The following is a 22,040-nucleotide window of genomic DNA, read 5'->3' as shown; positions in this document are numbered from 1 at the left end:
GGGCCTTTAGAAAGCCTTTCTTTTTGGACCAGAATTGGACAAAGTTGTCAACAATCTGGCAACTTCCAAAACAGAGTGCATGCCTTCAGCTTCCTCTACGCGGCATCGGACTTCTTCCTTTCGGTCCTTCCGCGTCCAGAGCAATGCAAAAGGTCAATCTTTCCCTAGACAGTCTAACCCCACAAAGGACTCAAAAGTTTTAGCCTAAACAGACCTGGACGACTAGATGTCCAACTATAAATTCCAAGGACAAGTCCTCTGCCTGACGAGCCGGGCCTTCCCCCTGGGGGACCCCAGGATAGGAGGCCGACTTCTTCAGTTCACTCATGCATGGCGTCAGATCACAACAGACGCCTGGGTTCAAGAAGTGGTCTCTAACGGGTATGTTCTCTCCTTCCTGAAGCGTTCTGCCAGACAATACTTCCCCACCGGTCTTCCAGTGGACCTTACCAAGGCCAAGGTATTGAAGTCAGTAATTCAATCCTTACTGAAATCAGTGGTAATTATTCCTGTTCCTGTGTCTCAGCAGGGCCAGGGATTCTATACTACTCTTTCTGGTTCAGAAGCCCAATGGGTCTTACCGTCCCATACTCAATCTGGAATTCCTAAACAAGTACCTCAAAGTACCAAAGTTTTGAATGGAAACACTTCTTTCCATAGTCCTAGCTGGGTATTTTATGGTTTCCCTGGATATACAGGATGCATACCTGCATGTGCCTATAGCACACTGTCATCCACTGTAACTCAGATTTGCTGTTCTCCATCAGCATCTCCAATTCCAGGCTCTACCGTTCTTTCCACAGCACTCAGGGTGTTTACCAAACTCATGGCAGTTATAGCGGCCCATCTGCAAAAACAGGGAATATGTATACTCCCTTAACTGGACAACCTTCTGCTCCTAGTACACTCTCCTGAGGTCCTTAAACGTTATCTTTATGTGACAATCTCATTTCTGCAGAGTCACGTCTGGCTTATCAACTGGTCCAAGTCCTTTCTCATTCTGTCTCAGAGGATGCTCCATCTAGGGGCTTTGCTGGATGCTTAGGTATAGTGCATCTTCTTTCATCCGGACAAGATTGCAGCACTACAATTACGCATCTGCAACCTGCTTTACAGTCATGGGGTGTCCATCCACTCAGTGATGCAGACTCTAGGCTACATGGTATTCACCTTCAACATGGTGGAATACGGACAATTCCACTCCAGGCCTCTTCAGCGTCTCATGCCAGCCAGATGGAACAGAATCCACCAGCATATCAAGTCTCAGACAATGGTTCTGTCTCAGGAAGTCTGAGTTTCCCTCGCCTGGTGGTTACATGCCCCCAATCTGGACAAGGTTCACCCATTTTGGATTCCTCACTGGGTTCTTCTCACAACGGCTGCAGTCTCTGCAGATGGGGAGTGTTCACTGGCATTCACTCCGTACAGGAGTTATGGTCCGTAACAGAGTCTGTTCTTCCGATCAATGACCTAGAACTCCGAGCAATTTTCCGGGTCCTTCAAATGACTCAGAACATTCTTCTGGGTTCCCCTGTGCAAATAAAATCGGACAACATTACAAATGTGGCTTATATCAATCGGCAATTAGGCACTCGCAGTGAAGTAACCTGGATTCTTGCCTGGGCGGAGATGCATCTTCCTGCCATCTCGGCGATCTTCATTCCAGGAGTCTTCAACTGGGAAGTAGACTTCCTCATGGCCTCCAGACACTATCACAAAGTACCCATATACAAGGGCAAGCCCTGAGAACCGGATGTAGCCTTCGTGGACACTCTCACAGTTGCATAGAACTTTCGTCTCGGCCTATCTCTTCACTTCAGTATGTCTTCTTCCCAGAGTACTATGCAAATTCAAAGAGGAAGGCGGCAAGATCATCCTAGTGGCTCCAGGCATGGCCCAGGCGCCATTGGTTCACATATCTCCAGTCCCTCTCTATAGTCGAGCCCCTCTCACTTCCTCTTCGACCAGTTCTTTTATCGCAAGGGCCCGGATGTAGCTTGCTTGTCTTTGATGGCTTGGCTCTTGAGTCATCCCTCCTAAGGGATAAAGGGTTTTCTGAGGCGTTCATTCAAACACTACTGAGGGCTCGTAAGCCTGCATCAGCTCGCATTTATTACTGTATCTGACACTCTCTTACTTTTAGTGGTGTGCTCATCGTCAGTATGATCCTCTGATTTTTAAGGTTACTAGACTCCTAGTCTTTTTGCAGACAGGCCTCACTTTGGGCCTACCACTGGCTTCTCTGAAGGTGCAGGTTTCTGCCCTGTCAGTATGGTTTTAGAGAAAACTGACTTCACTATTAGATGTCTGTCGATTCATGCAGGGAGTACTTCGAATCCAACCTCCCTTTGTGCCTGCAGTGGCTCCAATGGGTCGAGCCTTGGTTCTTCAGGCCTTACAACACCCTCCCTTTGAACCGTTAGATACAGATGACCTTAAATGGTTGATGGCAAAAACTCTCTTCCTCTTGGCTATTGGTTCAGCCCGTAGAGTTTCTGACCCGTGGGGTACTCTCCCGTAGCTCCCCCTTTTTGATTTTCCATCGGGACAGAGCAGTCCTTCGGGAAATCCTACCTAAGGTAGTCTCCAAGTTTCATATAAATGATCCATTTGTGGTACCGGCCTTCCAAGGACCAGATCTGTTACAAGAGGAAGTTTCATTGGACTTGGTCTGTGCTCTGAAAATATACGTGGCACGTACTTGTTCCATTAGAAAGACGGATTCCTTGTTCATTCTCTATGGTTTCCACAAGCGGGGGTGGCCAGCCAATAAACAAACATTGTCACATTGTCACTGGCTCTGCATGACAACTTCACACGCTTACACGCAAGCTGATCTTCCAGCTCCTAGTCTTCCAGCTCCTAGTACAGTCTCTGCGCATTCTACTCGCTCTGTGGGTCCTTCGTGGGCAGCCCACCGTTTCGCATCTGCTACGTGGTTTTCTGCTCACGTTTCTTAGGTTCTTCGCCTTAGATACATTTGCCTCTAAGGATGCATCATTTGGCCGCAGTGTCCTCCTTTCAGCTTAGGAGCGTTTCCTCCCTATTACAACTGCTTGGGACATCCCATTGTCACTGTGGAGACCATGGACCCTGCAGAAGAAAATAAGAGTTATGGTAAAATCTTACCTTTGTTCTTTTTCTTCGAGGTCCATGGACAGGGCGCCCACCCTGATGCACCTATTCAATAGGTTACTCTTCTCGGTCACCAGTTCCCTTCTCCTACTAGTGAGAGTTTGTTTCCTGTGTGTACCATCCTTCCTTCTCTCCTCTCCAGCTCCTACTTTGGGCTTGTTACCTAACGGAAGTGCCTGAGGCTGGGGGTGGGGTATGAGGGTAGACGGACCCAACTGCATCCTGGGAGGATCTGAAAGCTTTGCAGTTCGGTGCCAATCTTGGTCTCCACCATTCATACCCATCGTTAACCCATTGGATCCCATAGACCTTGAAGAAAAGGCACAAACTATCTACACGGGTGTAACCCCCTGTAGAAAATCAGGAGCGCTATCCTCACTAATTATAGGAGACAACTAAATTAATTACAATAGCAAACTACTAATAAAAAAATGCATAAATTATAATTTATTAACATATAATGCTGCAGCATAAATGACATACGTTAAATACATAATATGTATATATGAGCTTCTAGTGCAAATGCTCCACATACACTGGTACAATATTAAAAACTCACTTAAAAATCAGAGGCTTGGACTTTGATATAATAAATTTCACAATGTCCACTTGATTTGGTAATGGACCAGCTGAATTCAGCGTACTAGACACTACTTGTATTCATGTGTCTTCAATTCATCAGTGTCCCGAAAAAAATGTGTGCACACATATATTGATTCTGAATAGGTAATTACCATATGTATTTGGTCTTTTTATCACCTCTAAGATCAGACTGTTAGGACAATCCCGATTTAAAGGACTCCCTCTGCTGGTGCTCGTCCGTTAATTGCAGAATATCTGGAGACAGTGTCCACGGGAATTCAACCACAGCTCTCCCTCTGCTGGTGACTAACCGATATTGCAGGTAAACTGGCTGCTAATCGTAGCCACAAGCCGGTGATCACATCAAACAAATGAGAGGTGATCGTCACTGATGATATGGTCCCTTCGAAAACGCGTTTCTCCGCCTTCCAAGTACACTCAGCGGCTTCCTCAGTTCGCGAAGAAAAGGTTAGATTTTACCATAACTCCCAGCAGGTAGAGGGGCAATAATTGGATCATTTGCTAATGAAGTGGCTTGCCGGAAGAAGCTAACATAGTTTGAAAAGGGGATAATCGTAGGCTATGCAGTGTCATGTTTTCAGGGCAACGCTGGACTGGTATACAGAAAATTTGCCAACTCAGATGGACTGGCCAGCTCAGAGTCCAGATCTTAACCACACTGAGAACCTCTAGGAAGAATTGAAGTCACAGGTGCATTCTAGACCGACTCGACCTTCAGTGTCGCAGTTGGTCACTGTAGTAAGGGCAGAATGGCAAAACATACTGCCTGCTGTTGTCCAGGAACTTGTGGGTAGTTTGCCAAGAAGGGTGTCTGCAGTAATCACTGCACGTGGTGGTCCTGCAAAGTACTGGCGACAATAAAATCTTGTTGATCTATTTGCTGTCAGTGTCAAATCACTTTTGTCTACATAGTATATTACATGGAGCTTTACCATCCAAGTTACTGCCAGGTTGGAGATAGTGTAATAAGAACAGACAAACCCGACCAATTGATATTGTTGTCCACAAAAGCTGCATTTGCAGTATGGTTGTGCGGTACCACTGGCAAATACCAAACTGCCCAAATATATTTAACCTCTCTGTATCTAAAATGGTTGATAACTGAGAGCAATAACTTGTGCTTAGCTTCATAAAGAGTGTCAATTTAACTAAGAAGCTGTAAAAAGTTGTAAAACCTTTTTAGCATTTTTCATATGATATTTTTTTCTATATTATGCCCATTCAGGCCCAGGTGTAGATGCGTATGCTTGGCTACAGGGCATGGAAACTGCTAAATAATCACAAGATCTGGGGGGCGTGGCTTGGATCGGCATGGAGTAGCTGTGTGCAGCCCTAGCTCTCCACTAATATCCTGGGATCCCATCCGTTTTGCCCCAGCCCGTGGATCCTGCTCCCTGCCTGCTGGCTCCTGAGTGTGTGCTGCCTCTGCTGCTACCCTCACAACTCCGGTGTGCGGCGCGGTTCCGTAGCTGCGGTCCTTCCAGCGTGACGCCCGGCTCCCTGCCTCTCTGCCTGCCGCCGCTGGAGCTCCAGGAACGGCGCGTCCGGCGGTGCCTGTGTGCTGGTCCTCCGGCTGGGGAGCTGTAGAGGAGGAGGCCCTACCATCTGCTTGGTCCGGTGGGGTGCATATCCTGAGCCCCTCTGAGGTAACGCTGGAGACCGGGTGCGGGTGAAAAAGCCTGCGAAACCGCCATTTTCAGACGATCTCTCTGCTCCTGCTGCTCCCTCTCCCCCTATGGTGCTGTGCTGTGGCGGCGGCTACCATTCTGTCTCCCTCCTGGGCTTAATACAAATTTACAGGGCTATACCGGGACAGTGCCCCTTACATTTGGACTGACAATATTTAATTGAAGCCTGCTGCCCTGCAATAGCTGCCTGTTACCCTGCAGTGGCTGCCTATGTGCCCACAAGTCGGCTCTCATCCTGCAGCACTTTCTACTACACACACCTGCTTCCTGAATATTTGCAGTGTGCCCACATACCTGCTTTGTTATCTTGTTGTGCCGTCTCGGCCCGGCACGGGCAGCCCTGACCCCTGTGCTGAACCTATATTGTTGGGGATTTTTTTGCTGTAATATCCCTAAGGTTCTGACTCCCCGTCCAGTGCTACAATGGTGAGGGGGGGGTCAGAGTGCGGCTAATGCTGCTGCAAAATTGGAGAAATTCGCCAGACCACAGCAGACATCTACTTCGGCAAAGCAGGGTGATGCCGGCCCATCCTCGCCTGCAGCCGAGGTGGACACCTCCGACCCTGATGAGCAGGTGCATTCTACCCAGCAAATATTGCAGGCAATCTCTGCGTCCGAACAGAGGGTCACGGACCGGATTGGGCAAGTACAAATGGTTGTTTCTCTGCTGCGACAGGATATGCAGAAAATCCGAGAGCGTGTGGGTGAAACTGAACATCGGATATCGGCTTTGGAGGATGCTGCTCCACCCTTACAATTGAAAGTGGCGGACCTGTCTTCCCAAATGATATCTATGCAAGCTAAAATGTCTGATATAGAAGGGAGACTGCGGCGCAACAACGTTTTAAGGACATTACATCAAAGTTGGATCAGCCTGTAGTGTGTTTTTCCACTTTCATTTTGAGGGTGACTCCAAATCCAGACCTCCATGGGTTAATAAATTTGATTTCCATTGATAATTTTTGTGTGATTTTGTTGTCAGCACATTCAACTATGTAAAGAACAAAATATTTAATAAGAATATTTCATTCATTCAGATCTAGGATGTGTTATTTTAGTGTTCCCTTTATTTTTTTGAGCAGTGTATTATCGGCCGATAGCGGGTAGTTTACCGCATGCCAAAAACAGGCTACAATAGGCTATCCCGATAAGAACATTGGGCTAAAATTTAGATATTAGCCTGTTTTTACCATGTGATAAACCAGATCATTTTTATAGCCTCTATACATTGTAAAAAAAAAAACTTCGAGATATAACGTGTACATATATTATATCTCACCAGATGCCGATTGTTGGATTTATTTGTTTTCAATTGTGAGATGACCCTAAAAGTGTGTATTTGAAATCCCTCTTAAGATGTTACCTGCGGTTAACGGTCATTCCGAGTTGATCGTAGCTGTGCTAAATTTAGCACAGCTATGATCAATCACACTGACATGCGGGGGGACGCCCAGCACAGGGCTAGTCTGCCCCGCATGTCAGTGCCCGCTCCCCCGCAGAAGTGCAAAGGCATCGCACAGCGGCGATGCCTTTGCACTTCAAGAGTAGCTACTCATTGCTCCCCGGCCCGCATGATGTCACGCAGCCGCCGCGGACCGCCTCCCCCAACGGTCGGCTCAACGCCGCCATTCAGCCCCCTTCCACCCAGCGACCGCCTCTGTCTCAGAGGCAATCACTAGACACTGTCGGCTGCCATGCGCCGGTGCATGCGCAGTTCCGACCCGATCGCTGCACTGCAACAAGCTGCAGCGAGCGATCGGGTCAGAATGACCCCCTTGTCTTTATATTGGTTATTCCAGTTTGCCTAACCACCTGATGGTTTACAGTTAATAACTGGTTACTTAAAGAGCAAAGCTACACTGACCATTGTTGCAGGTATAATGCAGCCAAATACAAGCGTGACCTTGATGGATGCAACAAATCTGTCATAAAAAATCATCTCCTGACTTTAATGGAAGTCACTTCTACTCATGTGAAAGCAGGTAAAAGAAGCATGGGGAAAGTGCATATTGGGGAAAGGAGTCTTGACAAGCTGCACAGTGTAACACTTGCATTTAATTATTTTTATCACTGCACAAGCTGATGTGACTAGCTAGTGTAACGGTGGTGAAATCTTTCAAATTGTGAACAATTTAGTGATCCATGACATTGTGTAGAAAAATGTGGTTAATCAGTAAGTCCTTTTATTATAGGCATCTGAAATCAAATTTTTCAAGACATTGCAGTCCAACTTTCAGCATGTTCTAATGTACGAGCTGCCTTCTCTTCAGCAAAGAGCTCTAGAACACATCCCTGTATCAGAACTGAAGGAGAGAGCACAAGAAAAGCTGCTGCAAGCCAGAAGCCTTGACTCTGGTAATAGATCTGAACTATGTTTCATTTTGAATCAATGTCTGTGTATTAGAACAGTGAAAAAATACTATCCTCCTTCTGGTTTAAACGTGTGTGTGTGTGTGTGTGTGTGTGTGTGTGTGTGTGTGTGTGTTTATTTTTTGTTTATTTAGTTGAACTATGCATGTAACGATATGTCACTCGTATAATCATGGCTGAATTCAGTGGTTTAGCACTTTTGGGCTGTCTTCTGGATATGCAAGAGCTGATTAGACAGTGGATGTGTTTGTGGGGAGCCGCAGAAGCCTGACTTACTATCTTATAATATCTTATCAGCTAATGTGAAGGTTTTCATTGGAGTATTCTCTTCAGATGTTTACGGTTTAATATGCCTGCAATATATCATTAATTGTAGATGAACGCTGTGTAGTATGCCTGCAATATAACATTATCTGTAGATGGACGCTGTGTAGTATGCCTGCAATATAGCATTATCTGCAGATGGACGCTGTGTACTATGCCTGCAATATAGCATTATCTGTAAATGGACGCTGGGTACTATGCCTGCAATATAGCATTATCTGCAGATGGACGCTGTGTACTATGCCTGCAATATAGCATTATCTGCAGATGGACGCTGTGTACTATGCCTGCAATATAGCATTATCTGTAGATGGTCGCTGTGTACTATGCCTGCAATATAGCAATATCTGCAGATGGACGCTGTGTACTATGCCTGCAATATAGCATTATCTGTAGATGGACGCTGTGTACTATGCCTGCAATACAGCATTATCTGTAGATGGACGCTGTGTACTATGCCTGCAATATAGCATTATCTGTAGATGGACGCTGTGTAGTATGCCTGCAGTATAGCATTATCTGTAGATGGACGCTGTGTAGTATGCCTGCAATATAGCATTATTTGTAGATGGACGCTGTGTAGTATGCCTGCAATATAGCATTATCTGCAGATGGACGCTGGTTACTATGCCTGCAATATAGCATTATCTGCAGATGGACGCTGTGTACTATGCCTGCAATATAGCATTATCTGCAGATGGACGCTGTGTACTATGCCTGCAATATAGCATTATCTGTAGATGTACGCTGTGTAGTATGCCTGCAATATAGCATTATCTGTAGATGGACGCTGTGTACTATGCCTGCAATACAGCATTATCTGTAGATGGACGCTGTGTAGTATGCCTGCAATATAGCATTATCTGTAGATGGACGCTGTGTACTATGCCTGCAATATAGCATTATTTGTAGATGGACGCTGTGTAGTATGCCTGCAATATAGCATTATCTGCAGATGGACGCTGTGTACTATGCCTGCAATACAGCATTATTTGTAGATGGACGCTGTGTAGTATGCCTGCAATACAGCATTATCTGTAGATGGACGCTGTGTAGTATGCCTGCAATATAGCATTATCTGTAGATGGACGCTGTGTAGTATGCCTGCCATATAGCATTATCTGTAGATGGTCGCTGTGTACTATGCCTGCAATACAGCATTATCTGTAGATGGACGCAGTGTAGTATGCTTGCAATATAGCATTATCTGCAGATGGACGCTGTGTACTATGCTTGCAATATAGCATTATTTGTAGATGGACGCTGTGTACTATGCCTGCAATATAGCATTATTTGTAGATGGACGCTGTGTAGTATGCCTGCAATACAGCATTATCTGCAGATGGACGCTGTGTACTATGCCTGCAATATAGCATTATTTGTAGATGGACGCTGTGTAGTATGCCTGCAATATAGCATTATCTGCAAATGGACGCTGTGTAGTATGCCTGCAATATAGCATTATCTGTAGATGGACGCTGGGTACTATGCCTGCAATACAGCATTATCTGTAGATGGACGCTGTGTAGTATGCCTGCAATATAGCATTATCTGCAGATGGACGCTGTGTACTATGCCTGCAATATAGCATTATCTGTAGATGGACGCTGTGTAGTATGCCTGCAATATAGCATTATCTGTAGATGGTCGCTGTGTACTATGCCTGCAATACAGCATTATCTGTAGATGGACGCTGTGTACTATGCCTGCAATATAGCATTATCTGTAGATGGTCGCTGTGTACTATGCCTGCAATACAGCATTATCTGTAGATGGACGCTGTGTACTATGCCTGCAATACAGCATTATCTGTAGATGGACGCTGTGTACTATGCCTGCAATATAGCATTATCTGCAGATGGACGCTGTGTACTATGCCTGCAATACAGCATTATCTGTAGATGGACGCTGTGTAGTATGCCTGCAATATAGCATTATCTGCAGATGGACGCTGTGTACTATGCCTGCAATATAGCATTATTTGTAGATGGTCGCTGTGTACTATGCCTGCAATACAGCATTATCTGTAGATGGACGCTGTGTAGTATGCCTGCAATATAGCATTATCTGCAGATGGACGCTGTGTACTATGCCTGCAATATAGCATTATTTGTAGATGGACGCTGTGTTGTATGCCTGCACTATAGCATTATCTGCAGATGGACGCTGTGTAGCATGTCTGCAATATAGCATTATCTGCAGATGGACGTTATGTATTGTGTTTGTAATATAATAATGTATTCAGATCTACACTATGTAGCTATTTTAAATATAAAACAACTTATGCATATGCAAGTTGGCATTCATTTCTGAGGTAAATACAGATTAAACTTCGCACAAACAATCAGGATTTAATTAGGACACAAGTTATTAAGCAGGAATAATATTACTTGTGTTGTGTTTTTATCAGTCGGGTTTGATATGTGTTCCCTGAGGTAAATGACCGTAAAGATTTGGCAGGAGCATGAAAGTAATGTCTGAAAGAATGACCTGGAATTGGCCTTTGTGTGATGTCTCCAAACCTCCCCTCAAACCGCCAGACTTTTAAATGCTATAAAGATGGATGCTAGAACATGTGTAATCGTCTGTGGATGTTTTGCTGTTTTTTAATAAATGTTGGTGGAAGGATATTTTCAGTTCTGATTTACATCTTTGTACAGCTGCAGTGGAAGGGCATTTATTCATCATGTTTACATAAATATGTTACACTGCAACTTCTGACATTACCTTTACAGAAACCACTGTGAATGAAGATGATTTCTTGGTGTTAGAGCTGTTGCGTTGGTTTAAAGAGGACTTCTTCCATTGGGTGAACAGTCTTCCTTGTAGCCAATGTGGAAATCAGACCGAAGCTAAAGAATCGCTCACTCCGTCTGCAGATGATCTGCGGTGGGGGGCAAACCGGGTAGAGAATCATTACTGTAAAAAGTGTCCGTACATCAACAGATTCCCAAGGTGAGCTCTACTAGATCCGCTTAATGGCTTCAGCATATACCTACCTATATGACAATGATAAACGCTATGTCCTCCTCCTATAATACTCCTGCTTCTCCGGTGTCTTCCATTGAAGATGGCTACAGGGCTTTGGGTTTCAAGCATAAACTTGGGATCACAATCTTATTGGGACTGACTTGGCTGCCTGACTACAATTCTGGACTTCTTCCCCCATATGTATCCCATATCCCTTACACGGCCCTGCTGCTTTTTTCCGTCTGGAGTAAATCTGGATTTTGTTCCTGCTGCTGCAGCCCCTGGCAGTTATGTTGCAGTCTGTGATCGCCGACATCACTCCCAAAATTGCACTGAAAGTGCGGGGAGGGGAACATTGTTCCCCCCCAGCACAACTATGCTGATCTCTGCATGTGCAGCTGCAGCAGCGGTGACTGATAATCAGTCCACCTTGCCCTATGCTCCACTACACTCTGCTATAAAGTTTGGGAGCGGGGCTATGTTGGGGAGGGGGAAGTAATCTTCTGGCACTGGAGTGAATAGCAGGGTGGGATTGCTGCCTCACAAAAAGGGTGGGAGACACTGAGGGTTAGGGTGGGAGCTCCGCCACTGGGATCTATTACCACTAGGGGATCTTTTTCCACTGGGTGGAGCGGCTATTTGGGATAAAGGATGGGAAGTAATTTTACACTGGGGACCTATGTACACGGGGGAGGGGGGGGGGGGGGGGATTTGAAACACAGCTTAGGTATATATTATTTATTTACTGACAGCAGGGATGCCATCATCGGTATACTGACGGCTGGCATCCCGAGCATCAGTAAAACATACTGAACCCGTATAAAGGCTTCAAAGACTACGGAAATTCCAGCAAAACCCACTAGATTACAAATACATAACAACTTGTAACTATCAGGCTGTGGTGATTTGATCGCCCATTATCATGTACAGCTTAAACCACTTGAAACACTGAGATATAATGGGAGGGGATGTAGATCTCCAACTGCAGTGTATGCTTGCTATCGCCGCATGTATTGGATGCTTTAAGAGTGATTTATTTAAATTTAGAGATTGGCATATCCATTAAATTTAGAAGCCAGAACGCTTTGGTAAAGTGAGATTGGCGATCCCCAGTAAGCTGTCAGTCATGAGCAGTGCCACCAGATGCGGAGTGGTGTACCAGGGGAGAAACTACACCTCCAGTATCAGTCAGAAACATCCGTCATCATTTCCTTGAGAACACTGACATCCATGCACTCGGGATAGTATTTTATATTGACACAGAACTAGAGCTTGCATGGGTAAACATAAACATTTGTATCTAACTGCATATGTAAAACGCACCCGTGAAAAACGAGTTTTATGGTAAGAACTTACCCTTGTTAAAACTCTTTCTGCGAGGTACATTGGGCTCCACAAGGAATGGACAATGGGGTGTAGAGTAGGATCTTGATCCGAGGCACCAACAGGCTCAAAGCTTTGACTGTTCCCAGAATGCATAGCACCGCCTCCTATATCACCCCACCTCCCTGCACAGGATCTCAGTGTTTAGTTAACCAGTCCAATGCAGTAGCAGGAAAAGAGACGACAACCGTTAGTAGTCACAACACCGCATTCTCACGACAGGAGACGTGTCAGCGGCTAATGCCATACCAACCCAAAGAAGCTAAGTGCGTCAGGGTGGGCGCCTTGTGGAGCCCAGTGTACCTCGCAGAAAGAGTTTTAACAACGGTAAGTTCTTACCATAAAACTCGTTTTCTGCTGCGGGGTACACTGGGGTCCACAAGGAATGGACAATGGGGATGTCATAAAGCAGTTCCTTATGGGAGGGGATGCACTGTAGCGGGCACAAGAACCCGGCGTCCAAAGGAAGCATCCTGGGAAGCGGCAGTATCGAAGGCATAGAACCTTATGAACGTGTTCACAGAGGACCACGTAGCCGCCTTGCACAATTGTTCAAGGGTCGCACCACGTTGGGCCGCCCAAGAAGGTCCAACAGACCAGAGTAGAATGGGCCTTAATGTGATCAGGAGCAGAGAGACCAGCCTTCACATAAGTATGTGCAATCACCATTCTTTCTCTAACGTCCTAAGTGGATGCTGGGGACTCCGTAAGGACCATGGGAATAGCGGCTCCGCAGGAGACTGGGCACATCTAAAGAAAGCTTTAGGACTATCTGGTGTGCACTGGCTCCTCCCCCTATGACCCTCCTCCAAGCCTCAGTTAGATCTCTGTGCCCGAACGAGAAGGGTGCACACTAGGGGCTCTCCTGAGCTTCTTAGTGAAAGTTTTAGATTAGGTTTTTTATTTTCAGTGAGACCTGCTGGCAACAGGCTCACTGCATCGAGGGACTAAGGGGAGAAGAAGCGAACTCACCTGCGTGCAGAGTGGATTGGGCTTCTTAGGCTACTGGACATTAGCTCCAGAGGGACGATCACAGGCCCAGCTTGGATGGGTCCCAGAGCCGCGCTGCCGGCCCCCTTACAGAGCCAGAAGGCAGAAGAGGTCCGGAAAATCGGCGGCAGAAGACGTCCTGTCTTCAACAAGGTAGCGCACAGCACTGCAGCTGTGCGCCATTGCTCTCAGCACACTTCACACTTCGGTCACTGAGGGTGCAGGGCGCTGGGGGGGGGGGCGCCCTGAGACGCAATAAAAACACCTTGGCTGGCGAAAATACATCACATATAGCCCCCAGGGCTATATGGATGTATTTTAACCCCTGCCAGAATCCATAAAAAAGCAGGAGAAAAGTCCGCGAAAAAGGGGCGGAGCCTATCTCCTCAGCACACTGGCGCCATTTTCCCTCACAGCTCCGTTGGAGGGAAGCTCCCCTGGCTCTCCCCTGCAGTCACTACACTACAGAAAGGGTTAAAAAAAGAGAGGGGGGCACTAATTAGGCGCAGTATTAACTATACAGCAGCTATAAGGGGAAAAACACTTATATAAGGTTATCCCTGTATATATATAGCGCTCTGGTGTGTGCTGGCAAACTCTCCCTCTGTCTCCCCAAAGGGCTAGTGGGGTCCTGTCCTCTATCAGAGCATTACCTGTGTGTGTGCTGTATGTCGGTACTTTTGTGTCGACATGTATGAGGAGAAAAATGATGTGGAGACGGAGCAGATTGCCTGTGACAGTGATGTCACCACCTAGGGGGTCGACACCTGAGTGGATGAACTGTTGGAAGGAATTACGTGACAGTGTCAGCTCTGTATAAAAGACAGTGGTTGACATGAGACAGCCGGCTACTCAGCTTGTGCCTGTCCAGACGTCTCATAGGCCGTCAGGGGCTCTAAAGCGCCCGTTACCTCAGATGGCAGATATAGACGCCGACACGGATACTGACTCCAGTGTCGACGGTGAAGAGACGAATGTGACTTCCAGTAGGGCCACACATTACATGATTGAGGCAATGAAAAATGTTTTACACATTTCTGATAATACGAGTACCACCAAAAAAGGGGTATTATGTTCGGTGAGGAAAAACTACCTGTAGTTTTCCTGAATCTGAGAAATTAAATGAGGTGTGTGATGATGCGTGGGTTTCCCCCGATAACAACTGATAATTTCTAAAATGTTATTGGCATTATATCCTTTCCCGCCAGAGGTTAGGGTGCGTTGGGAAACACCCCCTAGGGTGTATAAAGCGCTCACACGCTTGTAAGGGCTCTACCTTCGCCTGAGATGGCCGCCCTTAAGGATCCTGCTGATAGAAAGCAGGAGGGTATCCTAAAAGGTATTTACACACATACTGGTGTTATACTGCGACCAGCAATCGCCTCAACCTGGATGTGCAGTGCTGGGTTGGCGTGGTCGGATTCCCTGACTGAAAATATTGATACCCTAGATAGGGACAGTATATTTTTGCCTATAGAGCATTTAAAAGATGCATTTCTATATATGCGTGATGCACAGCGGAATATTTGCCGACTGGCATCAAGTCTAAGCGCGTTGTCCATTTCTACCAGTAGAGGGTTATGGACACGTCAGTGGTCAGGTGATGCGTATTCCAAACGGCATTTGGAAGTATTGCTTTATTAAGGGGAGGAGTTATTTGGGGTCGGTCTTTCAGACCTGGTGGCCACGGCAACAGCTGGGAATTCCACGTTTGTACCCCAGGTCGCCTCTCAACATGAGAAGACGCCGTATTATCAGGTGCAGTCTTTTCATGGACAAGCGGGCAAAAGGTTCCTCATTTCTGCCCCGTGACAGAGGGAGAGGAAAAAGGCTGCAGAAATCAGCCAGTTCCCAGGAACAGAAACCCTCTCCCGCCTCTGCCAAGCCCTCAGTATACGCTGGGGCTTTACAAGCAGAATCAGGCACGGTGGGGGGCCCGTCTCAATGAATTTCAGCGCGCAGTGGGCTCACTCGCAAGTAGACCCCTGGATCCTTCAGGTGATATCTCAGGGGTACAAATTAGAATTCGAGACGTCTCCCCCTCGCCGTTTCCTAAAGTCGACTTTACCGATGTCTCCTTCTGACAGGGAGACAGTTTTGGAAGCCATTCACAAGCTGTATTCCCAGCAGGTGATAATCAAGATACCCCTCCTGCAACAGGGAACGGGGTATTATTCCACACTGTTGTGGTACCGAAGCCGGACGGCTCGGTGAGACCGATTCTAAATCTAAAATCTTTGAACACTTACATACAGAGGTTCAAATTCAAGATTGAGTCACTCAGAGCAGTGATTGCGAACCTGGAAGAAGGGGACTACATGATGTCTCGGGACATCAAGGATGCTTACCTTCATGTCAAAATTTACCCTTCTCACCAAGGGTACCTCAGGTTTATGGTACAGAACTGTCACTATCAGTTCAGACGCTGCCGTATGGATGGTCCACGGCACCCCGGGTCTTTACCAAGGTAATGGCCGAAATGATGATATTCCTTCGAAGGAAGTGAATTTTAGTTATCCCTTACTTGGACAATTCCCTGATAAGGGTAAGATCCAGGGAACAGTTGGAGGTCGGTGTAGCACTATCTCAGGTAGTGTTGCGGCAGCACGATTGGATTCTCAATATTCCAAAATCGCACCTGGTTCCGACGACGTGTCTTCTGTTCCTAGGGATGATCCTGGACACAGTCCAGAAAAAGGTGTTTCTCCCGGAGGAGAAAGCCAGGGAGTTATCCGAGCTAGTCAGGAACCTCCTAAAACCGAGCCAAGTCTCAGTGCATCAATGCACAAGGGTTCTGGGTAAAATGGTGGCTTCCTACGAAGCAATCCCATTCGGCAGATTCCACGCAAGAACTTTCCAGTGGGACCTGCTGGACAAATGGTCCGGGTCGCATCTTCAGATGCATCAGCGGATAACCCTGTCACCAAGGACAAGGGTGTCCCTCCTGTGGTGGTTGCAGAGTGCTCATCTTCTAGAGGGCCGCAGATTAGGCATTCAGGACTGGGTCCTGGTGACCACGGATGCCAGCCTGCGAGGCTGGGGAGCAGTCACACAGGGAAGGAATATCCAGGGCTTATGGTCAAGCCTGGAGACATCACTTCACATAAATATCCTGAAGCTAAGGGACATTTACAATGCTCTAAGCTTAGCAAGACCTCTGCTTCAAGGTCAGCCGGTGTTGATCCAGTCGGACAACATCACGGCAGTCACCCACGTAAACAGACAGGGTGGCACAAGAAGCAGGAGGGCAATGACAGAAGCTGCAAGGATTTTTCGCTGGGCGGAAAATCATGTGATAGCACTGTCAGCAGTATTCATTCCGGGAGTGGACAACTGGGAAGCAGACTTCCTCAGCACGACCTCCACCCGGGAGAGTGGGGACTTCACCCAGAAGTCTTCCACATGATTAAAAACTCGACAGGTATTGCGCCAGGTCCAGGGACCCTCAGGCAATAAGCTGTACACGCTCTGGTAACACCGTGGGTGTACCAGTCAGGGTATGTGTTCCCTCCTCTGCCTCTCATACCCAAGGTACTGAGATTGATAAGATGGAGAGGAGTAAGCACTATATTCGTGGTTCCGGATTGGCCAAGAAGGACTTGGTAACCGGAACTTCAAGAGATGCTCACGGAGGATCCGTGGCCTCTACCTCTAAGAAGGGACCTGCTCCAGCAAGGACCCTGTCTGTTCCAAGACTTACCGCGGCTGCGTTTGACGGCATGGCGGTTGAACGCCGGATCCTGAAGGAAAAAAGGCATTCCGGATGAAGTCATCCCTATCCTGATCAAAGCCAGGAAGGATGTAACCGCAAAAACATTATCACCGCAATTGGCGAAAATATGTTGCGTGGTGCGAGGCCAGTAAGGCCCGACGGAGGAAATTCAACTGGGTCGATTCCTACATTTCCTGCAAACAGGAGTGTCTATGGGCCTGAAATTGGGGTCCATTAAGGTTCAAATTTCGGCCCTGTCAATTTTCTTCCAAAAAGAACTAGCTTCAGTCCCTGAAGTTCAGACGTTTGTAAAAGGGGTACTGCATATACAGCCTCCTTTTGTGCCTCCAGTGGCACTTTGGGATCTCAATGTAGTTTTGGGTTCCAAAAGTCACATTGGTTTGAACCACTTAAATCTGTGGAGTTAAAATATCTCACATGAAAAGTGGTCATGCTGTTGGCCCTGGCCTGGGCCAGGCGCGTGTCAGAATTGGCGGCTTTATCCTGAAAAAGCCCTTATCTGATTTTCCATTCGGACAGGGAGGAATTGAGGACTCGTCCTCAGTTTCTCCCCAAGGTGGTTTCAGCGTTTCACCTGAACCAACCTATTTGTGGTGCCTGCGGCTACTAGGGACTTGGAGGCCTCCAAGTTGCTAGACGTTGTCAGTGCCCTGAAAATATATGTTTCCAGGACGGCTGGAGTCAGGAAATCTGACTCGCTGTTTATCCTGTATGCACCCAACAAGCTGGGTGCTCCTGCTTCTAAGCAGACTATTGCTCGTTGGATTTGTAGTACAATTCAGCTTGCACATTCTGTGGCAGGCCTGCCACAGCCAAAAATCTGTAAATGCCCACTCCACAAGGAAGGTGGGCTCATCTTGGGCGGCTGCCCGAGGGGTCTCAGCTTTTCAACTTTGCCGAGCAGCTACTTGGTCAGGAGCAAATACGTTTGTAAAATTCTACAAAATTGATATCCTGGCTGAGGAGGACCTGGAGTTCTCTCATTTGGTGCTGCAGAGTCATCCGCACTCTCCCGCCCGTTTGGGAGCTTTGGTATAATCCCCATGGTCCTTACGGAGTCCCCAGCATCCACTTAGGACGTTAGAGAAAATAAGAATTTACTTACCGATAATTCTATTTCTCATAGTCCGTAGTGGATGCTGGGCGCCCATCCCAAGTGCGGATTGTCTGCAATACTTGTACATAGTTATTGTTACAAAAATTGGGTTATTATTGTTGTGAGCCATCTTTCAGAGGCTCCTCTGTTATCATGCTGTTAACTGGGTTCAGATCACAGGTTATACGGTGTGATTGGTGTGGCTGGTATGAGTCTTACCCGGGATTCAAAATCCTTCCTTATTGTGTACGCTCGTCCGGGCACAGTATCCTAACTGAGGCTTGGAGGAGGGTCATAGGGGGAGGAGCCAGTGCACACCAGATAGTCCTAAAGCTTTCTTTAGATGTGCCCAGTCTCCTGCGGAGCCGCTATTCCCATGGTCCTTACGGAGTCCCCAGCATCCACTACGGACTATGAGAAATAGAATTATCGGTAAGTAAATTCTTATTAATCCATCTGGCCAGAGTTTGCTTGCGAGCAGGCCACAACAAAAAGAGAATCAGATTTCCTAATAGGAGCAGTTCACTTCACATAGATACAGAGAACCCGTACCACATCCAAAGACCGCTCTATGGGAGACAGAGCAGGAGAAACAAGTGCCGGAACTACAATCTCCTGATTAAGGTGGAACGAAGAAACCACCTTAGGTAGATAGCCGGGACGAGTCCTAAGAACCGCCCGGTCACGGTGAAATATCAGATATGGGGAACTACGGGACAAGGCACCCAAATCTGACACTCTTCTAGCTGAAGCAATAGCCAGCAGAAACACCACCTTAAGGGAAAGCCACTTAAGGTCAGCTGAACCAAGAGGTTCAAACGGAGACTCTTGTAACGCCTCCAAAACCACCGACAATTCCCAATGAGCCACAGGCGGGACATAGGGAGGTGGGATACGCAACACGCCCTGAGTAAAGGTATGCACATCAGGTAAGGTGTTTTTCTCTGAAACCACACCGACAAGGCAGATATTTGAACCTTGAGGGAGGCCAGACGCAGGCCTTAGTCCAGGCCCTGCTGAAGAAAAGCCAATAACTTGGCTATACTAAACTTGGAAGCGTCATAATCGTTAGATGCGCACCAAACAAAGTAAGAATGCCAGACCCTATAGTAAATCGAAGCCGAAGCCGGTTTCCGGGCCCGCAACATAGTTTGAATGACTGCCTCAGAAAACCCTTTAGCCCTTAAGACAGAAGCTTCAAGAGCCACGCCGTCAAAGACAGCCGGGCTAGGTCCTGGTAGACACAGGGGCCCTGAACGAGGAGGTCTGGGCGTTGTGGAAGTAGAATTGGACGCTCTGACGATAGGCCGTGCAGGTCTGAGAACCAGTGCCGTCTGGGCCACGCTGGAGCTATGAGAAGGAGAATTCCTTTTTCTTGCTTGAACTTCCGAATTACCCTGGGCAGGAGTGACACCGGAGGGAACACGTACATCCACGAATGCTGCTTGAGGATCCCTTGTCCTTGCTCCGAAGACCGGAACCTTGTGATTGTGTCGAGACGCCATCAGATCTACGTCTGGAAGGCCCCACCTTTCCACTAGGAGTTGAAACACTTCTGGATGGAGGCCCCACTCGCCGGCATGCACGTCCTGACGACTGAGAAAGTCCGCTTCCCAATTCAGGACTCCCGGAATGAATATTGCCGATATGGCCGGTAGATGGCGTTCTGCCCACTGTAGAATCCGTGAGACTTCCTTCATTGCTAGGCAGCTTCGAGTGCCGCCTTGATGATTTATGTAAGCCACTGTGGTGTCGTTGTCCGACTGTACTTGAACAGGACGGTTCTGAATTAAATGCTGGGCTAGGTTCAAGGCATTGAAGACCGCCCGCAACTCCAGAATATTGATCGAGAGGAGGGACTCCTCCTTGGTCCACCGCCCCTGAAGGGAGTGTTGCTCCAGCACCGTGCCCCAACCTCTTAGACTGGCATCTGTCGTCAACAGGACCCAGTCGGATATCCAGAATGGACGGCTCCTGCACAGTTGTTTGGTCCCGGAGCCACCAGAGCAGTGACAGACGGACCTCCGGAGTCAATGAGATCATTTGAGACCTGATCCGGTGAGGCAGGCCGTCCCATTTGGCTATAATCAGCCTCTGGAGAGGGCGAGAGTGAAATTGAGCGTACTCCACCATGTCGAATGCTGACACCATGAGGCCCAGCACCTGCATCGCCGAATGTATCGACACTTGCGGACTAGATAGGAAACAACGAATCCTGTCCTGAAGTTTCAGGACTTTCTCCTGAGACAGGAACAACCGCTGGTTGTGAGTGTCCAATAGTGCTCCCAGATGCACCATACTCTGAGCAGGGATCAGGGATGACTTCTTCCAGTTGATGAGCCACCCGTGGGCTTGCAGAAACCGGACCGTCACATCTAGATGACGCAGGAGAAGTTCTGGGGAATTTGCCAGGAATAACAAGTCGTCCAAATACGGCAGTATCCTGACCCCTTGACGGCGGAGTACCACCATCAACACCGCCATGACTTATGTAAAAACTCGTGGAGCCGTTGTTAAACCAAAAGGTAACGCCCGAAACTGTTAATGGCAGTTGCCAATCGCAAATCTCAGGTATTGCTGATGAGACACTGCTATAGGAATATGCAGGTAAGCATTCTGTATATCCATGGAGACCATGAAGTCCCCAGGTTCCAAGGCCAGAACTATAGAGCTAAGGGTTTCCATCCGGAACTTGGAAACCTTCACAAACCTGTTCAATGCCTTGAGGTTGAGAATGGGCCGGGAGGACCCATTCGGTTTCGGGACTAGAAACAGCGGAGAATAGTACCCCCAGCCCCTCTGCGCAAGAGGCACCTGTACTACGACTCCTGTATCCAGGAGGGTCTGTACCACCGAATGTAAAGTATTTGCCTTTGTCTTGTCCAACGGGACCTCTGTCTGGCAAAATCGATGAGGGGGTCGGTTTTTGAAGGCTATGGCGTAACCTCGAGTGACGACTTCCCGTACCCAGGCATCTGAAGTGGTCTTCCACCATTCCTGGGTATACCCTAGAAGCCAGCCCCCCACCCTGGGATCCCCCAGAGGGAGGCCCGCCCCATCATGCGGCAGGCTTATCTGTCTTGGAACGCGGGCCGCCCAGGCTCTTTTGGACTTCGGCTTACCAGGTTTGAAAGTGCGGGCCTGTTTGTTGTACGCCTGACCTTTTGCTTTACCTGAAGGGCGAAAGGAAGTACCTTTAGCCTTCGACACAGAAGGAGCAGTACTTGGCAGACAGGCATTTTGGCAGTAGCCAAGTCAGCCACAATCTTATTTAAATCCTCCCCAAACAGAATATCTCCCTTAAAAGGGAGTACCTCCAGGGTTTTTCTAGAGTCCAGATCCACAGACCAGGATCTCAGCCACAATATCCGGCGAGCCAGGACTGTCTTAGTAGAGGCCTTGGCTGCCAGGATACCGGCATGAGAAGCCGCCTCTTTAATATAACGAGAAGCTGTGACAATATAAGACAAGCATTGTCTAGCATGGTCAGAGGAGATTTCAGCATCTAACTCCAAGGCCCATGCTTCAATGGCCTCTGCAGCCCAAGTAGCTGCAATAGTGGGCCTTTGTGCAGCACCCGTGAGGGTGTAAATTGCTTTCAGACAACCCTCCACACGTTTATCCGTAGGCTCTTTTAGAGACGTGACGGTGGTGACCGGTAGAGCTGAGGAAACCACCATCCTAGCCACATGTGAGTCCACTGGAGGAGGCGTTTCCCAATTCTTAGACAGCTCCGGCGCGACGGGAT

The 22,040-nt window shown here is 47.7% G+C and overlaps 1 protein-coding gene across 1 annotated transcript in view; it reads left to right on the top strand.

The window, feature by feature from the left end:
* Positions 1–22,040, top strand: part of NGLY1 (N-glycanase 1) — a 194,964-nt gene that overhangs the window by 81,870 nt on the left and 91,054 nt on the right. The window contains exons 4-5 of the mRNA XM_063922237.1: positions 7,619–7,781; positions 10,856–11,075. Coding sequence (XP_063778307.1) covers positions 7,619–7,781; positions 10,856–11,075 — 383 coding nt within the window. The remainder of the gene's footprint in view (positions 1–7,618; positions 7,782–10,855; positions 11,076–22,040) is intronic.

This window comes from Pseudophryne corroboree, chromosome 5, assembly GCF_028390025.1.
Source record: "Pseudophryne corroboree isolate aPseCor3 chromosome 5, aPseCor3.hap2, whole genome shotgun sequence".
NCBI lineage: Eukaryota > Metazoa > Chordata > Amphibia > Anura > Myobatrachidae > Pseudophryne > Pseudophryne corroboree.
Note: the sequence above shows the minus strand (reverse complement) of the source record. Positions and strands in the feature narration are given on the sequence as shown.